Raw genomic sequence first — 19,716 nt, 5'->3', positions numbered from 1 at the left:
GTTTGAATCCACCAGGCGCTCCTTGGAAACTTTATGGGGCAGTTCTCTGTCCTGTAATTTTTTTTTTTTCCTATTCTGTCCTGTAGGGTCACTGTGAGTCAGAATCGACTCAACGGCAGTTAAAGCTGAAGAAATCTACATTTTACTATTTTAGCATAGAACAGAATAAATGAGCCCATTTTCATTTAGGATTCTTTTGTGTATGTGCCTTTTACTTTTTAAAGAGAGAAAATCTGCAGATGCAGTTGAGGCCACATCCCGCTCATATTCCACCCCCTCTCATTTCACTAGAAGTAACCACTGTATTGAATTTGCTGTTAGTTATTCCCATGTTTATTTGCATTTTGGAATCCTTTCTTGTTGATCAGTTTAGGCAGAGGTTAACCACTGTATTGAATTTGCTGTTAGTTATTCCTATGTTTATTTGCATTTTGGAATCCTTTCTTGTTGATCAGTTTAGGCAGAGGTTTATATATTAGTTACGTTTTTAAACTACCTTTTAGTTTTATTTGTGAATTGCTTTTAAAATTCAGGAAATTAATTGTAAAATCTTTTTCATTTTTGTTATTCACAATCATAGTTTAGAAGACTTTCAAATCTTGCTTGTTTGTAATTCCTTACAGGATTTCTGCTTTTTGCTTTCCACAAGAGCTGGAGGCCTAGGAATTAACTTAGCCTCTGCTGACACTGTTGTTATATTTGATTCTGATTGGAATCCACAAAATGATCTTCAGGCACAGGCTAGAGCTCATCGAATTGGGCAGAAGAAACAGGTATTCTTAATTTGCTCTTTTGAAATATTCTTTATAATCAGTGTTTGGAAGTGATTTTGGTTTATCTTATGAAAATTGTTGGAACGTGGTCTAATAGATGAATACTGAGGAGAACTCGGTTTACCAAAATCACCTGGGGAGTCTGACAGAACTAAGAATACTATGCCTAAATAGAATTGTGCACTCCTTTTTGAGCATATATTTAATTTACTAGTGTAGAGTGTAATGTTTTTCATTCAGTATAAAACTTTAAAATGACTTCATTTGCTTATTTTAACTCTTGAGGGAATTTTTGATTGCCACAATGCTAGCTTTCTGTTAACAGGTATTTTGTCCATGTATTTACAGTACTCTGCATAAAAAAAGTCTTACTTTATAGTTTAGTTAAAACAGTCTGGGGAAAATGAAAATTATTCATTTTAAAAATAATTTATTTCAGTGTGTGTGATTATACTACAGTGTAAAGAATAACTTTAGATTTGAGAGAATAAGAGTAGTACTCATTCTCCATAAGAGGTGCAGAAGAAGGAAAGAACAGAGGTATGTCTGTGTACAGGAGAATAAAGTTTTTTATTAGGTAATAACAGTTATTTTTACATTATAAAAAAGAAATAACTTGAACTGAAGTAGGGATAACATGCCAAGATAAATTGCACGATGGTGAAGAGGAGAAAGTGAGGAAGTATGATATTCTCGTAAGTGAGCTGGGCATAATATATATATATATGTGAAGAGTCAAAATATCCCTGTGTTGTGACATGGGATAGGGAATAGTGATTAATTACACTGAACAGGCATCTCATATATTAAAATTTCAACAAGACCTACATTCTGTCTATATACTACTTAAAAACTTTCACCACCATATTTTCCAATAGGTGGTAGGAAGCAAAGGATAGATTGGGGAAAAAATTGGTAAGGCAAGACACTAGAGACATGGCAGACCTCTTGGAACAATATCTGAATAAAGTTGTAAAATAATGCAAATGCAGATTTCTTACTGTGCTTGAAAACATGTAAATATGAATTGCATTTTTATTATTCATGAGATACGTTCTTCATTATTATTAATGAAATACAGGAAAATTCCTATGCTTCATGTGCCTGTTATTTTAGTGACATTTGGTTCTAAATCTGACAAAAGGAGTCTCATACCTCCTGTTGAATAATTGCATACAGTAACTACAGATGAAGACTGATATAGATGGATTTTATCGGCAATGCCAGTACAACAAGCGTTTAGAAATGATAAGATTCAAATAAAACAGTAGTCATTTTATCTACTGATTTACATGGTAGTTGAAATTCTGAAAAAAATCAGTGTGTATTGAAAACTTGCAAAAATGCTTTGTGTTTATATTAATAGAATTTAGACTCAATTTAGAATTATGACCACTTGAAAGACACAGGATAATTCTTCATTTTTCTAGAATATCCAGTTTAATGCAGAGCGTCTAATACCCCAAGTCCCTGCACACTAAATGCTGGCAGAGCCACTTAATCATTGTGAAAACTAAAAATATCCCCACAGATTTCCCGAATATCCCTATATGGTGGTACTTTTTCATAGAGAACTACTGGCCTTGAGAAATAAGGCAAGATTACCTCATATCAATTCTTTCCAATTTTGGAAAGCTTTGTTTTATAATAGGGCTTCTTCACCGGCTTTTGGGGAGTGGATCTTAGAAATTTGGGTTATACAGAGTGATGAAAACATTAATCAGAACTGAGAGAAATGAGCATAAGGTAGTCAAAAGTTTGCCTTTTTTTTTTCTTTTACCCCAGATATTTTAAAAATTGTTATCACTTCTTTATAAAAACAATAAAGAAGTAAAATCTTTTAATCGAGATGTAAGAAGGCAGGACATAGTGTCAAAATAAATCTTTTTTTTTTTTTTAATTTTTATTTACTTTATTGTTTCTAAGAATATACACAGGAAAATATAACACCAATTCAGCAGTTTCTACATCTGCAATTCAGTGACTGGTTACATTTTTCGACTTGTGCAGCCATTCTCACCCTCCTCTTCTGAGTTGTTCCTCCCCCATTGACATCAACTGACTGCCCCCTAACATTTCTATCTAATCTTTGGAGTTGCTGTTGTCAATTTGATCCCATATAGATAGTTCTTAAAAGAGCATAATGCTCAAGGCAGACATTTTTTAATAGTTAAAAAAAATTTTTTTTTTTTTAATTGTTTGGCTTTTAGAAGAATTCAGGGGATATTTTTGTTTAAGGTTTAAAGATTATCTCAGAGCAATAGTTTCAGGAGTTCATCCAACCTTCATGACTCCAGGAAGCCTGGAGTTCATGAGAACTTGAAATTCTTTTCTATATTTTGAAATTCTGTTCTATCTTTCTCCCATTTTGATCAGGAATTTTCTATGGAATCTTTGATCAAAATATTCAGTAATGGTAGCTAGGCACCATCCAGTTCTTCTGGTCTAATGGCAAAGGAGGCAGTTGTTCATGGAGGCAATTACCAACGCGTTGCATATCTTCCTCTCATTCCTGACACTGCTGTGTTTCTGCAGGTGAAGAGAGACCACTCGTTGTGCCTCGGATAGCTGCTTGCAAACTTTTAAGTCCCCAGGCACGGTGCAACAAACTAGGGGATAGAACTGAACACTAAACATGTTACTAGGCCAGTTAACTGAGATAGCCCATGAGGGTTTTTGTTGTAGATAAGCAGCCTCAGCAGCTACTTTTTTTTTTTTTTAAAATCATTGATAAGTCTTTTCAATTAGAGAAGTTTAGCTTTGAACATATTACTATATTTTTTAATTTTTATTTTGCTTTTGACCAGTGAAAACTTAATGCACTACAGTCTGCGTACCAGTGTTTGGAACTACAAGTTCATAAAACAAAATTTTTTTTTTTGCTGTGATTTATGTTTAATCATACATACATTCTTTTACAGGTGAATATTTATCGTCTAGTTACAAAGGGGTCAGTGGAAGAGGATATTCTTGAAAGAGCCAAAAAGAAAATGGTTTTAGATCATCTCGTGATTCAAAGAATGGACACAACTGGGAAGACAGTACTACACACAGGTTCTGCCCCTTCAAGGTAGTTACTTTACTATTAAAAAAAAGTCATTTTATAGTCACACTGAACTCATTTTTTTGAAATGTTATATCACTCTAAGCAGGTGACTGAAGTGAGTGGTATATTTGGTATTGTAATTTTTTTTTTTTTTTTTTTAAATCCCTGGACTAATTTCTAGTCAGAAAGCATATATAATCAATACCTGGTTTCACCAGCCTGTTTTTATGGTCTTGTACAAAATCCCTTTTAAATTTTAGGTTTTAGGTTCATTAGTTTTTTGACTAATACCTACCTGTTACAAAGGTGATGATACGTCAACAATTAACAAAAGTTCTATGTAAATGTTATATTTTTAACTGTCCAGTACTTTTTGTTCTTCCTGTTTTCAGTTCTACTCCTTTTAATAAAGAAGAGTTATCAGCCATTTTAAAGTTTGGTGCCGAAGAACTTTTTAAAGAACCTGAGGGAGAAGAACAAGAGCCCCAGGTAAGAAGAACGTGCCTCAGAATGTATGTCATCTGTTTGATAGAAGGGAGGGGACTATAAAGATTTCTTTCTAATTACAGGAAATGGATATAGATGAAATCTTGAAGAGGGCTGAAACTCATGAAAATGAACCAGGCCCATTAACTGTTGGAGATGAATTACTTTCCCAGTTCAAGGTAGATTTAAAAAAATTTTTTTTTAATAATCATATAAATTTCAGAGCTAAAGTTTATTGAGCTTATTTTTTTTAAGCATAATTAGCAGAATAATTTTTAAACAAATGTGTTTCTTAACATTTTTTCTTAAATTTCACTGTTGTGTACAAAAAGCTTTCTCCCTTGTTCTAACATATCAGTAGTAACCTCATTTGGAAGGGATAAAATCATTTATGAACAGTTACATTTAGTGGGGAAAGGGAGGTGTTACTTTCTAATTAGCACCTAGAATGGTGCTGGACCAGTAGCATGTCCTCATATATTTCGATAAATAAATGAATGCCTATGATCTCTCTGATTTAGATTTTTACTACTGATGGCTTTAGCTGATTTTTATTGAAGCAGATTTTGACATTAAGCGTTATCACAACTAAGAAAATTCAGATAAATCAACCAGAGTAAGCACAATAAGCTCCTAGATATTAACAGTTATAAATATACCTGGGTTGGTAAGTGCTAAAGAGTTGCAAGGAGCCTTGAACTGATGTAAGTCAACTAATTGCATGGAGTAAGTTGAATGCCAGTTATTTAAAGAAGCCAGTTCTTCTTTATCCTGTTTTTCATAAGCTGAAGTTTTTAAGGATCAATTCATGTCATTTGTTTCTTCAAAAAATATTTATTGAGCCCCTTCAATGTGCCTCACACAGGGACACAACAATGAACAAAAAGTTTTATAATTTGAATGGATTACTCAGGCTACTGTGTGAAGGACAGACTAGAATAGCAAGAATTGAAGCAGGGAGATAGATGAGAAGGCGGTATTATTAACCCTGGCTTCTGAAACTGGCACCAACTCTGGATATGGCTAAATGAACACTGTTTTCCTATATATAAAGTTATACTGTTGTTGTTAGTTGCCATGGAGTTGATTCCCATTTATGACGGAACCCATGTGTTAAAACAGTAAAGCCGTGCTGCACAGCATTTCTTGGCTATAATCTTAACTGAAGCAGATGGGTAGGCCTTTTCTTCCATGATACTGCTGGGTGTGTTTGAACCACCAACCTTTAATTAGCAGTAGAGCACAAACCATTTGTACCACCTAGAGACCAGTCCTCACAATAGTGTGCTGTTACTGTCTTATTTTTTTAAGAAATGAGGAAACTAGGGTGTAGGGAGCCTAAGTCATTTAAGGTCACAAAGAGCTCCTTGTCTCTGTCAGTAGCTCTTTAGGTACTGTTTTTATAATCATAAAAGTGAAAATATTGGATTGTTCTACAGCACTTGGTAGTTGTTGGACTTGTCTGGTAATTCCTGCAGAAATATAAATTAATACTTGTTAATAGTGTAAATTGCTTTTTTTTTTCTTGTTTTTGTCCTGTTAACTTCCTCTAGTTTTGTTTAGTTATAATTTTTTGTTGAGCAGTAAAGTAAATGAGTATCATTCTTGGAAAAGGATTCTAAGAAGTCATTTGGTCTGATCTACTTTGACCTAATGACGAAATGGATCTAGATAGTTAAGCAGTCATATTTAGTTTAGTCCACAATTCAGTATCCTGAGAATTTTAAAATTTCACTGTCTTGTTCTGGCATGCTCTCTTCTTCCCCCTAAAAAAATAAAAATATAATTACAGTTTTTACAGTGCTCATTAAAATTTCCCTAATTTGTCAGGTTGCCAACTTTTCAAATATGGATGAGGATGACATTGAGTTGGAACCTGAAAGAAATTCAAAGAATTGGGAGGAAATCATTCCAGAAGATCAAAGAAGACGATTAGAAGAGGAAGAAAGGCAAAAGGAACTTGAAGAAATTTACATGCTGCCAAGAATGAGAAATTGTGCAAAACAGGTAACTTTTTAATTAAAACATTTTCTGTAATGTTATTGACCTTTGAAATGTTTTTTTTTTTGTTGTTCATGACAGATATGAGTCTATAGTTTCTTTGAAGTGTTTTCGTCAGAATTAATAATGAGTTGGGAAATGTTCTCTCTTCTGTTTTGGGAACAGTTTTGTATAAAATTGGTACTGTTTCTTCTTTATATGTTTAGTAAAATTCACCAATAAAGTGAATTGGACTTGGAGTTTTCTTATTGGAAAGATTTTTAACTACACTTTCTTATAGATATATATAGAATTGCCCTAGGTGTTCTTCTTGAGTGAGCTTTGATAATTTGTTCCTTTTAAGGAATTTGTCCATTTTATCTAAGTTGTCACATTTATGAGTGTAAAGTTTTTCATGTCTGTAGTATGTTTAATGAAAACCCTCTTTAATTCCTAATATTGGTAGTTTTTTCTTGATTATTCTAGTTAGAGGTTTACCAATATTCATCTTTTTTAAAGAACCAACTTTTGATCTTTTTTTTCCTTCTGTTTTCGGTTTCATGGATTTCTTCTACTTGCTTTTAGTTTAATTTGCTCTTTGGTTTCTTAAAGTGGAAGTTTAAATAATTGCTTTGAGACTTTTCTTTTCTCATGTTATCATTTTTAATGGTATAAATTTTCCTCTAAGTGCTGCTTTACCTGACTGTCACAAATTTTTTGTATATAATGTTATCATTTTTATTTACTTCAGAATAATTCATAATTTCATTTTTGACTTCCTTTTTGACCCAAAGTTTTTTAGAAGTGTATTGATAATTTCCAGATATTTGGGAGAGTTTCCAAGTATCTTTGTTTTCAATTTCTAGTTTAATTCTGTTATGGCTTAAGAGCATACTTTGTATGATTTGGTTTTTTAAACATTTATTGATACTTATTTTAATGCCCAAATGAATAAAACAACAGTAATGGTACCATGCCAAGCTATGCTGGAGTCTGCAGCAAAAGGAAAAATCGACAATACTAGATTTTTGTTTTTTGGGGGGGATTAATTTTGTTTTTTTTTTTTAATATTATAAAGGATTGTCTTGATAACTTGAGTTTTTTAGCATCTCCTTAAATTTTGAGCCTGATAGAAATGAAACACTTTCCTCACTCTGCTCCTGGTCCTACTGCTCCTTGCCCAGGAGTAGAGAATCCCACCCCCCTCTGTTTTCTTTTCCTACAACCATATTTGGTCATCTTCTGTACCCTCAGTTCAGTAGGTGAGAAGGGTCTGGCAGGGCATCCTGCCTATGCTCACAAAGTTCACTGCTCCCTTTCTCCAGGCCTTTACCATGGAGGAAAGCTTTCTCCAATCTCTTGCTCTGCTCCCAGTCTTTCTCATGAGCACCAGGTGGAGATTTTTGGAGAAGAGCCTAAGAATGGGCACAAATTCCCCGTGTGTCTTGGCTCCAGGGATCCTATACTCTCATATTATCCCACACTTAGCCTTTACCAAATTTTACCTGAATTCCTCTTACCTGCTTGTGTGGCACTTGATGGGCTACCATTTGTACTCTGCACAGGTGAGCCACTGTTCAGGTCCTATCTCTCCATGCAGGCTCCTGTCTTTCCTAATATTTTAGACTACTTGGTTACTTCATGATTGTGGCTCTCGTGCATTTAAGAAAAGTTGTGACTTTGTAGGTTTATCCAATTTTTTCTTGTTGTTAAGGTGGGATTAATCTCCTTCCAGCTTTATACATCCCAACAGAAGTAGAACCAAAGAATGTGTGTTTGACCTGGAAGTGACTATATATGTAGTTTTTTTAGTTAATGTTTGTTTATTTCTGCATTTCCCAAAATGGTTTCCTTTTGTTGTGCATGGGAAACACAGCATTATATTAGATCTTGAGAAAGGATGAAAGAAAGGTAGAAACAGTAAAAACTAAATACCATCCTTGGCTTCAATTAGCTTCCAGCATAGTAGGGGTGCGAACATGTACTAAGACCTTGGGGAAACCTCAGAGAGTTACAGAAAATAGGTTTTTCGATGTTATCCAGTAAAGAACTAATGGATGTTGCAAATAGGCTTTTATGTGGGTTCAACTGGTATTTTTTTGTTTCCAGTTTCTGATCAGCCTGATTGGAATACTAATAAGTGGATATTTAGAAGGAGAACAGAAAGAAAATGGCACATAGCCTGTCCACCCAGAGATACCACTAGTAATAATATTACTATGGTATTCATTATTCCCATCTTTTTTTATGCATATCATTTACTAAATTAAATTGAACTCGTTATTTTATAACTTTATTTTCCCCCTTTGACAAATATATCATGAATGTTATTTATTCTAGAAGAGCATATTTGATGGCTTCTCAGTGTTTGTATAGATTATCCAGCTCTTTTTTTTTTTTTGAGAGAGACATGAACATTTTTTTTTTATGGTATAATCAACTGTTAGTGTTCTTTCACATGTCTGATCTTCTTAGGGAAAAAGCCTGTGCCTAGAAGTGATGTTGCTAGGCCAGATGCCAAGTGCACTCTCCCAGTTTACATACTCCATCAGAGGTGAATGAGTGGCCATTTTTCTGTACCATTACCAATACTAACTATTATTGCTTAGCTAGTCTTTGCCAACTTGATGGATAAAAAGTAATTGAACCTGATTATTATCTTAATTTATATGTTTTTTGAATTACCAGGGAAACTGTAAAACTTTCATGATGTTTGTCATTTGATTAATTGCTTCAGTAGTAATCTTTCTCATTTTTACAAAAGGCTGTTTTTTTCTGATTTATAAGAGTACGTTAAATATTTAATTCTATTAATTACCCCTTGTCATTACTATGTCATTTTTCTCTGTTTTGTTTGCTTTTTAATTTTGTTTATAGAATATTTTGATATATAGAATAATTTTTAATTTGCTAATTCTGTTTTCATACTGTTCTTCTTTGCTTTTGTGTTAGAAATACTTTCTTTGCCCTGATATTGTGTAAATCTTTTATTTTTCAAATTCCAGATCAGTTTCAATGGAAGTGAAGGGAGACGCAGTAGAAGTAGGAGATACTCTGGATCTGATAGTGATTCAATCTCAGAAAGGAAAAGACCAAAGAAACGTGGAAGACCAAGGACTATCCCTCGGGAGAATATTAAAGGATTTAGTGATGCTGAAATTAGGCGGTAAGATATGACTTAAGACCATTTTCCTTCAACTTTTCTTTTTTTAGAGGGTGAAACTTAAATATAAAATTTCTATCATTTTCAAAGATCAAGATAAAAGTTTTAGAGGAGGCAAATATATGATATTTCAGTAGGAATTTGTGTGATTCTGCTTTTGGTTATTCATAATAACCCTGAAAAAACAAGTTTGGCATCTAACCTTTCCATGTTAATTATTTATTCATAATTTAGACTGGTGAATTTTATTTTTGGTTTTATTATGTGGTTCAGAATAATTGCCCTTTTGAATAGCGAAGATATATTTTGATACTTTAGGTTTTACGTAGTGAAAAATTCTCATGCATTTATGAATCTCACACGTAACTGTTTATGTGGGAATAATTTAGTTTCATGTTTTCCTAGTTTCTTAACACTGAGTTGATTTGCTTTTTGAAAGTAACCATGTTGAAAGAATTTCTGATATATCCAAGTAGGAATCGAGGTAAGATTGACCATGCAGGGTAAATTTGAAATATCTTCTCAAAATATATTTGTTTATATACATTTCTTTAAGGGGAATGGGATGACGGTCTTGCTTTTGTTTATGTAATATTTCACATGTGAAATTTGTGAAAAGGTTATTCATTTTTGTATTTTAAAAGTTTGATGTTTCTTTAAAGCCATTGTAACTCTTTTCTTTTAAATCATAAACTTGACTGATAAAGTTCTTTCTCATTCTTTCTACCAGTTAACTACATAACATTGTTAGCTTTTGTTAAGGTTGCTTTTTATGACTACCTGAGTTGCTGGACTCTGTCTTTAGTTGAAGAGGCATTTCAACTTCTACTTTTCCTGGATATTTTTCCTCATCCATCAACTGCTTAGGTAGCTTTGTTCTTAAGTAAAACTTTTGTTTTCCCCTTTTGCCATACTACCACGCATCTGATTAAAGCTATTCAGTAAACCTTGATCTATACTTGGAATGTAAGGAGGTGTCATATGATTGACAATTATTCTGGAGACACTTCCTATGGTAACTTTGGACTTTTTTTTTTTTTTTTTTGTCTTGTGGAAATAATTTCTGAAATAAAATTTAGCATCTATTGTTTTATTTATGTTGGTTTCTGAACTTAGCATCATGCTGGGTGTTAAAATAGCCTAATGTTATTTGTCATATCTTAATGTTTTAACATTTTTGCTTTTAGCAGTTTATTCGTTTTTGTTAGTACAGTGACTTGAATGAATTTGTACACAAATAAGTATTCTTTTATTTCTGTATACATTATAAATATACATATTTTTTTAGCAGCTAGTGAAGCCTATATTTAAAACAAAATTGTTTCCTGTTAGGTTTATCAAGAGTTACAAGAAGTTTGGTGGCCCTCTGGAAAGGTAAATTCATTTGTCATTCTCATAGAATTACAGGATGTGTTATATGCTCTCTGCTTTATTTATTTATTCTAACATTCAGTTGAGCTGCTTTGTTAAATGCTTTCAGCGGGCATTTACAACATTATAGAAAGCCAGTTTCACATTGATATTTTAAAAAGATTTTGTGCTATCCTTAGTTCTTTTTAGTCATTAAGATTTTCTTATCCCCTATAAATTGTCAGTAAAACACTATATTTAATTTGCACTTTAATAAGACACTTTCACATGTTTTATCTCATTCATCACAAACTTACAAAATAGCATGAGCAGATTCATCCTTTAAGGCCATGTTACCAGAACTCTAGTCTCCTTACTTCAAGGTCAGTTCTGTTTTCCCTAATTAGGGAAATTTCCCTAGTTACAGGTTTATTTTATATAAATTGTATTGTGATTCAAGTTGTTAAGACAAGTTTTTTTTTTTGAAGTTATATGTTCACCCCAATTAGGGTTGGTTACTTGAATACTCTTTCTCCTTTGTTGTGGCCAAACCACTGTCTGAATATAGAGCAACATAGACCCAGATTAGTTTAATTCTGTTTTTTTTCCCCCCTCAAAAATATAAATAAATAAAACTCTTAAAATAGGGAAATTTTCAGTTTTATTTTGAAATGACTTAATGAAACACAATGAAATCTTGCCATAGTATTTTAGATGAGGAAGAAATGACTTGAATATTAATCATTGTACATTTTATCTATTCAATTCATAGTAATAAAAAATTAATAGATCTTTACTCTTATATTATCCTTTTCATTTCTAATTATCCTGAACTTTTAACTACTTTTTGATAGTAAGATTTGATGAGTTATGAAAAGCTTTTGTAGAATTGGCATGTCATATTCAAATTTGAAGCACACCAACTGACAATAATGAATTGGTTAACTTTTTTTTAATCCTCGAATGTATAAATGGATGATTTCTTTACTACATCTTCCTATTTTTTATGTATTTGATGCCAGTTTTGTGAACTAGAACTTGAGGATATACAGTATATAGTGACTTTTCGAGCTTGAGATAGAGGAAAGCTTAATCTATCTTAAATTGCACAGCTTATCTGTTATTTACCTGAAAATTGAATTATTTCATTACAGATTAGATGCAATTGCTCGAGATGCTGAACTAGTTGATAAGTCAGAGACAGACCTCAGACGCCTGGGAGAATTGGTACATAATGGTTGCATTAAAGCTTTAAAGGATAGTTCTTCAGGGACAGAACGAACAGGTAATATATTAAAATGTGACTTAAGTTATTAGAGAGTGGTTTAAAGAGAGATAAATATAAGTTTCAGAATAACACTTTCCTTGAGTTGCTGTTGTTATTTGCCCTTAAGTCAGTTCCAACTCATGTTGACCCCATGTGTGCAGAGTAGAATGGCTCCCTTGGAATTTTTTTGGCTATAATCTTAACGGAAGCAGATTGCCAGGCCTTTTCTTCCCTGGTACTACTAGGTGGATTTGATCCACTAACCTTTAGATAGCAGTCAAGCACAAAACAAATTGATCCACTTAGGGACCTCTTCGTTGAGTTAGATAGGTATTATATCTTCAGTTACTTATTGATCTCGTCCCAAAAGATGCTTTACAAAACAAAGCAAGGCCATTCCTGGGAAATAGAGAACAGAATTGTATTATTAAAGGCAGTAGTATCTATTGTTACGAGTCCTTGGAATATACTGGTTGGGAGGTAACTTCAGGAATTACTGCTAACAGAACTACATTTTTAGTATAGATTACTGGAAGAAGATAATGTAAATGTACAAATTATTTCATTGTGCTTATTTCACAATTCGCCTACCTAAATGAAAATATTTAGATAAGATTTATAATCAGATACACTGAAAAAAAAAAAAGTATTTTAACTGTTATTTAGAGGCTGATGATATTACTAGATTCATCTTATGTAATTGATAGAACACTTAATTACATGAAATAACTTTTTGTGACTTCAGATCTCCTAGATTATAATCACTAGTATGTACTGGAAAATCTTTCAGTGAAATTTAAAGTTTGCCAGTAAGCCTCCCCTTAATATAAATAATTAAAAAATATATATATATATATAAATAATTAATACTTATTAATTTAAATAATACTTTAGTATAAGTAATAACGAATTGCTTTGTGTTTTCTAGAATTAATATATCTTATACTTCGTAATATTCTTTTTTAAAAAAATTTAAGGCGGTAGGCTCGGAAAAGTGAAGGGTCCAACATTCCGAATATCAGGAGTACAGGTGAACGCCAAGCTAGTCATCTCCCATGAAGAAGAGTTAATACCATTGCACAAGTCCATTCCTTCAGATCCAGAGGAAAGAAAGCAGTGAGTTTTTTAGTTTCTCCAGTGTAAAACTTTTTTGTTGTTAAATAGTTTGTGAATGTAAATGTGCGTTAAAAATTTTTTTTTTTTACTTTTTTATGATGCCATTAGCTAGTTTGAAGCAGATGTTTTTAAAAACTAAATAAAGCATAGTATTTTGAAGTTCTAATGACTCAAATGTGTTTTCCAAAATTAGTTTTTAATAAGGTAACTATAAACATAACTTGACAGTGGTTATTAACTTTAATAGGTATACTATCCCATGCCATACAAAGGCAGCTCATTTTGATATAGACTGGGGCAAAGAAGATGATTCCAATTTGTTAATTGGTATATACGAATATGGATATGGAAGCTGGGAAATGATTAAAATGGATCCTGACCTCAGTTTAACACACAAGGTACTTTTATATTTTTTTGTTCTGTTGACCACTGACATTGAGTTTAATTTAACCTAATTTTTGCTTTTAAATTATGGTGGAGATAAACTCTGGGAGTCAGGCAACCATGACTCTAGCTAGCCATGTGACCTTGGCTTCTTTGGAAGCTGGTTTTCATGAAGGGATTGAATTTAAATCATCTCTGAGAATCACTTTACCTCTAAAATTATATTTTTATTATTAAGGCATAGATTTTTTTTTATAATTTTTTTTAATATCAAACAATGTTTAGAATTTTTGGTGGTTTTGATGCTATTATGCTAGTTAAAATTATTTCTTGGCCTAAAATGGAAAAAACATTGACAGCATTTTATTATCATTTTAATTATTTATTTTTTATATTTTTACATCTTCACTTGACAGAGTGGGAACCCATAGATGCTTTGTCATTTGCTACTGTGAAGCTGTCTTAGGATTCTCTATAGAAACAGAGCCACTGAGACATATACATATATGGAGAGAGGGAAAAATTTACTTCAAGGGCTTAGTTCACACAATTGTGGGGACTGGCAAGTCCAAAATCTATAGGTCAGATGAAAAGAGACTTCTGTTCTGGCCATCTACTTCCAAAGAATCAACCATTGAAAACCTGTGGAGTGTAGTTCTACTCTGACACATACGGGGTCACCGTGAGCTGAAATCAGCTTGACAACAACTGGTTTTTTGTGGTTCTCATTGTTTTTAAAATGGAATATACTGTTACTGAGAGAGGGAGGGAATCCAAAAGTATTTTAACAGTTAATAACATAGGATAATATTAAAACCAAAACCAAACCTACTGCCATCAAGTCAATTCTGACTCAGCGATGCTTTAGGACAGAGTAGAACTGCCCCATAGGGTTTCTAAGGCCGTAAATCTTTACAGAAACAGACTGCCACGTGTTTCTCCATGGAGTGGCTAGTGAATTCCAACTGTTTACCTTTTGGTTAGCAGCCGAGCACTTAACCACTGTTCTACCAGGGCTCCTTTGGATGATGTTAGTGGTTGTATATTTGAAAGAAATTTGTAACCTCACACTTCCAGTTCTCATTTTGAAAGGTAATAAGGATTTTTTTTTTAATTAACTTTTATTAAGCTTCAAGTGAACGTTTACAAATCCAATCAGTCTGTCACATATAAGTTTACATACATCTTACTCCCTACTCCCACTTGCTCTCCCCCTATTGAGTCAGCCCTTTCAGTCTCTCCTTTCGTGACAATTTTGCCAGCTTCCCTCTCTCTCTATCCTCCCATCCCCCCTCCAGACAAGAGTTGCCAACACACTGTCAAGTGTCCACCTGATTTAATTAGCTCACTCTTCATCAGCATCTCTCTCCCCCCCACTGACCAGTCCCTTTCGTGTTTGATGAGTTGTCTTCGGGGATGGTTCCTGTCCTGTGCCAACAGAAGGTCTGGGGAGCATTGCCGCCGGGATTCCTCTAGTATCAGTCAGACCATTAAGTATGGTCTTTTTATGAGAATTTGGGGTGTGCATCCCACTGATCTCCTGCTCCCTCAGGAGTTCTCTGTTGTGCTCCCTGTCAGGGCAGTCATCGGTTGTGGCTGGGCACCAGCTAGTTCTTCTGGTCTCAGGATGATGTAGGTCTCTGGTTCATGTGGCCCTTTCTGTCTTTTGGGCTCTTAGTTGTCGTGTGACCTTGGTGTTCTTCATTTTCCTTTGCTCCAGGTGGGTTGAGACCAATTCTTGCATCTTAGATGGCCGCTTGTTAGCATTTAAGACCCCAGATGCCACATTTCAAAGTGGAATGCAGAATGTTTTCATAATAGAATTATTTTGCCAATTGACTTAGAAGTCCCCTCAAACCATGTTCCCCAGACCCCCGCCCCTGCTCCGCTGACCTTTGAAGCATTCATTTTATCCCGGAAACTTCTTTGCTTTTGGTCCAGTCCAATTGAGCTGACCTTCCATGTATTGAGTGTTGTCTTTCCCTTCACCCAAAGCAGTTCTTATCTACTGATTAATCAATAAAAAACCCTCTCCCTCCCTCCCTCCCTCCCCGCTTCGTAACCACAAAAGTATGTGTTCTCAGTTTTTACTATTTCTCAAGATCTTATAATAGTGGTCTTATACAATATTTGTCCTTTTGCCTCTGACTCATTTCGCTCAGCATAATGCCTTCCAGGTTCCTCCATGTTATGAAATGTTTCACAGATTCGTCACTGTTCTTTATCGATGTGTAGTATTCCATTGTGTGAATATACCACAATTTATTTACCCATTCATCCGTTGACGGACACCTTGGTTGCTTCCAGCTTTTTGCTATTGTAAACAGAGCTGCAATAAACATGGGTGTGCATATATCTGTTTGTGTGAAGGCTCTTGTATCTCTAGGGTATATTCCGAGGAGTGGGATTTCTGGGTTGTATGGTAGTTCTATTTCTAACTGTTTAAGATAACGCCAGATAGATTTCCAAAGTGGTTGTACCATTTTACATTCCCACCAGCAGTGTGTAAGAGTTCCAGTCTCTCGGCAGCCTCTCTAACATTTATTATTTTGTGTTTTTTGGATTAATACCAGCCTTGTTGGTGTGAGATGGAATCTCATCGTAGTTTTAATTTGCATTTCTCTAATGGCTAATGATCGGGAGCATTTTCTCATGTATCTGTTGGCTGCCTGAATATCTTCTTTAGTGAAATGTGTGTTCATATCCTTTGCCCACTTCTTGATTGGGTTGTTTGTCTTTTTGTGGTTGAGTTTTGACAGAATCATGTAGATTTTAGAGATCAGGTGCTGGTCTGAGATGTCCTAGCTGAAAATTCTTTCCCAGTCTGTAGGTGGTCTTTTTACTCTGTTGGTGGAGTCTTTAGATGAGCATAGGTGTTTGATTTTTAGGAGCTCCCAGTTATCTGGTTTCTCTTCATCATTTTTGGTAATGTTTTGTATTCTGTTTATGCCTTGTATTAGGGCTCCTAGGGTTGTCCCTATTTTTTCTTCCATGATCTTTATCGTTTTAGTGTTTATGTTTAGGTCTTTGATCCACTTGGAGTTAGTTTTTGTGCATGGTGTGAGGTATGGGTCCTGTTTCATTCTTTTGCAAATGGATATCCAGTTATGCCAGCACCATTTGTTAAAAAGACTATCTTTTCCCCAATTAACTGACACTGGTCCTTTGTCAAATATCAGCTGCTCATCCGTGGATGGATTTATATCTGAGTTCTCAATTCTGTTCCATTGGTCTATGTGCCTGTTGTTGTACCAGTACCAGGCTGTTTTGACTACTGTGGCTGTATAATAGGTTCTGAAATTAGGTAGAGTGAGGCCTCCCACTTTCTTCTTCTTTTTCAGTAATGCTTTGCTTATCCGGGGCTTCTTTCCCTTCCATATGAAATTGGTGATTTGTTTCTCTATCCCCTTAAAATATCACATTGGAATTTGGATCGGAAGCGCGTTATATGTATAGATGGCTTTTGGTAGAATAGACGTTTTTACTATGTTAAGTCTTCCTATCCATGAGCAAGGTATGTTTTTCCACTTAAGTATGTCCTTTGAATTTCTTGTAGTAGAGCTTTGTAGTTTTCTTTGTATAGGTCTTTTACATCCTTGGTAAGATTTATTCCTAAGTATTTTGTCTTCTTGGGGGCTACTGTGAATGGTATTGATTTGGTTATTTCCTCTTCGGTGTTCTTTTTGTTGATGTAGAGGAATCCAGGTGATTTTTGTATGTTTATTTTATAACCTGAGACTCTGCCAAACTCTTCTATTAGTTTCAGTAGTTTTCTGGAGGATTCCTTAGGGTTTTCTGTGTATATGATCATGTCATCTGCAAATAGTGGTAACTTTACTTCCTCCTTGCCAATCCGGATACCCTTAATTTCTTTGTCTAGCCTAATTGCCCTGGCTAGGACTTCAAGTACGATGTTGAATAAGAGCGGTGATAAAGGGCATCCTTGTCTGGTTCCCGTTCTCAAGGGAAATGCTTTCAGGTTCTCTCCATTTAGAGTGATGTTGGCTGTTGGCTTTGTATACATGCCCTTTATTATGTTGAGGAATTTTCCTTCAATTCCTATTTGGGTAAGAGTTTTTATCATAAATGGGTGTTGGACTTGTGTCAAATGCCTTTTCTGCATCAATTGATAAGATCATGTGGTTTTTATCTTTTGTTTTATTTATGTGATGGATTACATTAATGGTTTTTCTGATATTAAACCAGCCTTGCATACCTGGTATAAATCCCACTTGATCATGGTGAATTATTTTTTTGATGTGTTGTTGGATTCTGTTGGTTAGAATTTTGTTGAGGATTTTTGCATCTATGTTCATGAGGGATATAGGTCTATAATTTTCTTTTTTTGTAATGTCTTTACCTGGTTTTGGTATCAGGGAGATGGTGGCTTCCTAGAATGAGTTGGGTAGTATTCCGTGATTTTCTATGCTTTGAAATACCTTCAGTAGTAGTGGTGTTAACTTCTCTGAAAGTTTGATAGAACTCTGCAGTGAAGCCGTCCGGGCCAGGGCTTTTTTTTTTTGTTGAAAGTTTTTTGATTACTGTTTCAATCTGTTTTTTTGTTATGGGTCTATTTAGTTGTTCTACTTCTGAATGTGTTAGTTTAGGTAGGTAGTGTTTTTCCAAGAATTCATCCATTTCTTTTAGGTTTTCAAATTTGTTAGAGTACAATTTTTCGTAGTAATCTGAAATGATTCTTTTAATTTCATTTGGTTCTGTTGTGATGTGGTCCTTCTCGTCTCTTATTCGGGTTATTTGTTTCCTTTCTTGTATTTCTTTAGTCAGTCTAGCCAATGGTTTATCAATTTTGTTAATTTTTTCAAAGAACCAGCTTTTGGCTTTGTTAATTCTTTCAGTTGTTTTTCTGTTCTCTAATTCATTTAGTTCAGCTCTAATTTTTATTATTTGTTTTCTTCTGGTGCCTGATGGGTTCTTTTGTTGCTCACTTTCTATTTGTTCAAGTTGTAGGGACAGTTCTCTGATTTTGGCTCTTTCTTCTTTTTGTATGTGTGCATTTATCGATATAAATTGGCCTCTGAGCACTGCTTTTGCTGTGTCCCAGAGGTTTTGATAGGAAGTATTTTCATTCTCGTTGCATTCTATGAATTTCCTTATTCCCTTCTTGATGTCTTCTATAACCCAGTCTTTTTTCAGGAGGGTATTATTCATTTTCCAGGTATTTGATTTCTTTTCCCTAGTTTTTCTGTTATTGATTTCTAGTTTTATTGCCTTGTGGTCTGAGAAAATGCTTTGTAATATTTCGATGTTTTGGACTCTGCAAAGGTTTGTTTTATGACCTAATATGTGGTCTATTCTAGAGAATGTTCCATGTGTGCTAGAAAAAAAAAGTATACTTTGCAGCAGTTGGGTGGAGAGTTCTGTATAAGTCAATGAGGTCAAGTTGGTTGATTGTTGTAAGTAGGTCTTCCGTGTCTCTATTGAGCTTCTTACTGGATGTCCTGTCCTTCTCCGAAAGTGGTGTGTTGAAGTCTCCTACTATAATTGTGGAGGTGTCTATCTCACTTTTCAATTCTGTTAAAATTTGATTTATGTATCTTGTAGCCCTGTCATTGGGTGCATAAATATTTAATATGGTTATGTCTTCCTGATCAGTTGTCCCTTTTATCATTATATAGTGTCCTTCTTTATCCTTTGTGGTGGATTTAAGTCTAAAGTCTATTTTGTCAAATTAATATTGCTACTCCTCTTCTTTTTTGCTTATTGTTTGCTTGATATATTTTTTTCCATCCTTTGAGTTTTAGTTTGTTTGTGTCTCTAAGTCTAAGGTGTGTCTCTTGTAGGCAGCATATAGATGGATCGTGGTTCTTTATCCAGTCCATGACTCTCTGTCTCTTTATTGGTGCATTTAGTCCATTTACATTCAGCGTAATTATAGATAAATAAGTTTTTAGTGCTGTCATTTTGATGCCTTTTCATGTGTGTTGTTGGCCATTTCATTTTTCCACATACTTTTTTGTGCTGAGACGTTTTTCTTAGTAAATTGTGAGATCCTCATTTTCATATTGTTTGACTTTATGTTAGTTGAGTCGTTACGTTGTTCTTGGCTTTTATCTTGAGTTATGGAGTTGTTATACCTTTTTGTGGTTACCTTATTATTTACCCCTATTTTTCTAAGTAAAACCCTAACTTG

The 19,716-nt window shown here is 34.2% G+C and overlaps 1 protein-coding gene across 3 annotated transcripts in view; it reads left to right on the top strand.

Moving 5' to 3' along the window:
• CHD1 (chromodomain helicase DNA binding protein 1) overlaps nt 1–19,716 on the top strand; it is an 89,527-nt gene that overhangs the window by 46,326 nt on the left and 23,485 nt on the right. For all 3 annotated transcript variants that reach the window (XM_049871418.1, XM_049871417.1, XM_049871423.1), the window contains exons 19-28: nt 624–773; nt 3,695–3,843; nt 4,212–4,308; nt 4,389–4,484; nt 6,136–6,312; nt 9,291–9,451; nt 10,781–10,822; nt 11,953–12,083; nt 13,043–13,181; nt 13,429–13,579. In XM_049871418.1, the coding sequence (XP_049727375.1) occupies nt 624–773; nt 3,695–3,843; nt 4,212–4,308; nt 4,389–4,484; nt 6,136–6,312; nt 9,291–9,451; nt 10,781–10,822; nt 11,953–12,083; nt 13,043–13,181; nt 13,429–13,579 (1,293 nt within the window). The remainder of the gene's footprint in view (nt 1–623; nt 774–3,694; nt 3,844–4,211; nt 4,309–4,388; nt 4,485–6,135; nt 6,313–9,290; nt 9,452–10,780; nt 10,823–11,952; nt 12,084–13,042; nt 13,182–13,428; nt 13,580–19,716) is intronic.

This window comes from Elephas maximus, chromosome 2 (assembly GCF_024166365.1).
Source record: "Elephas maximus indicus isolate mEleMax1 chromosome 2, mEleMax1 primary haplotype, whole genome shotgun sequence".
NCBI lineage: Eukaryota > Metazoa > Chordata > Mammalia > Proboscidea > Elephantidae > Elephas > Elephas maximus.
The sequence above is the reverse complement of the archived record's forward strand: the minus strand, read 5'-3'. Positions and strand labels throughout refer to the sequence as shown.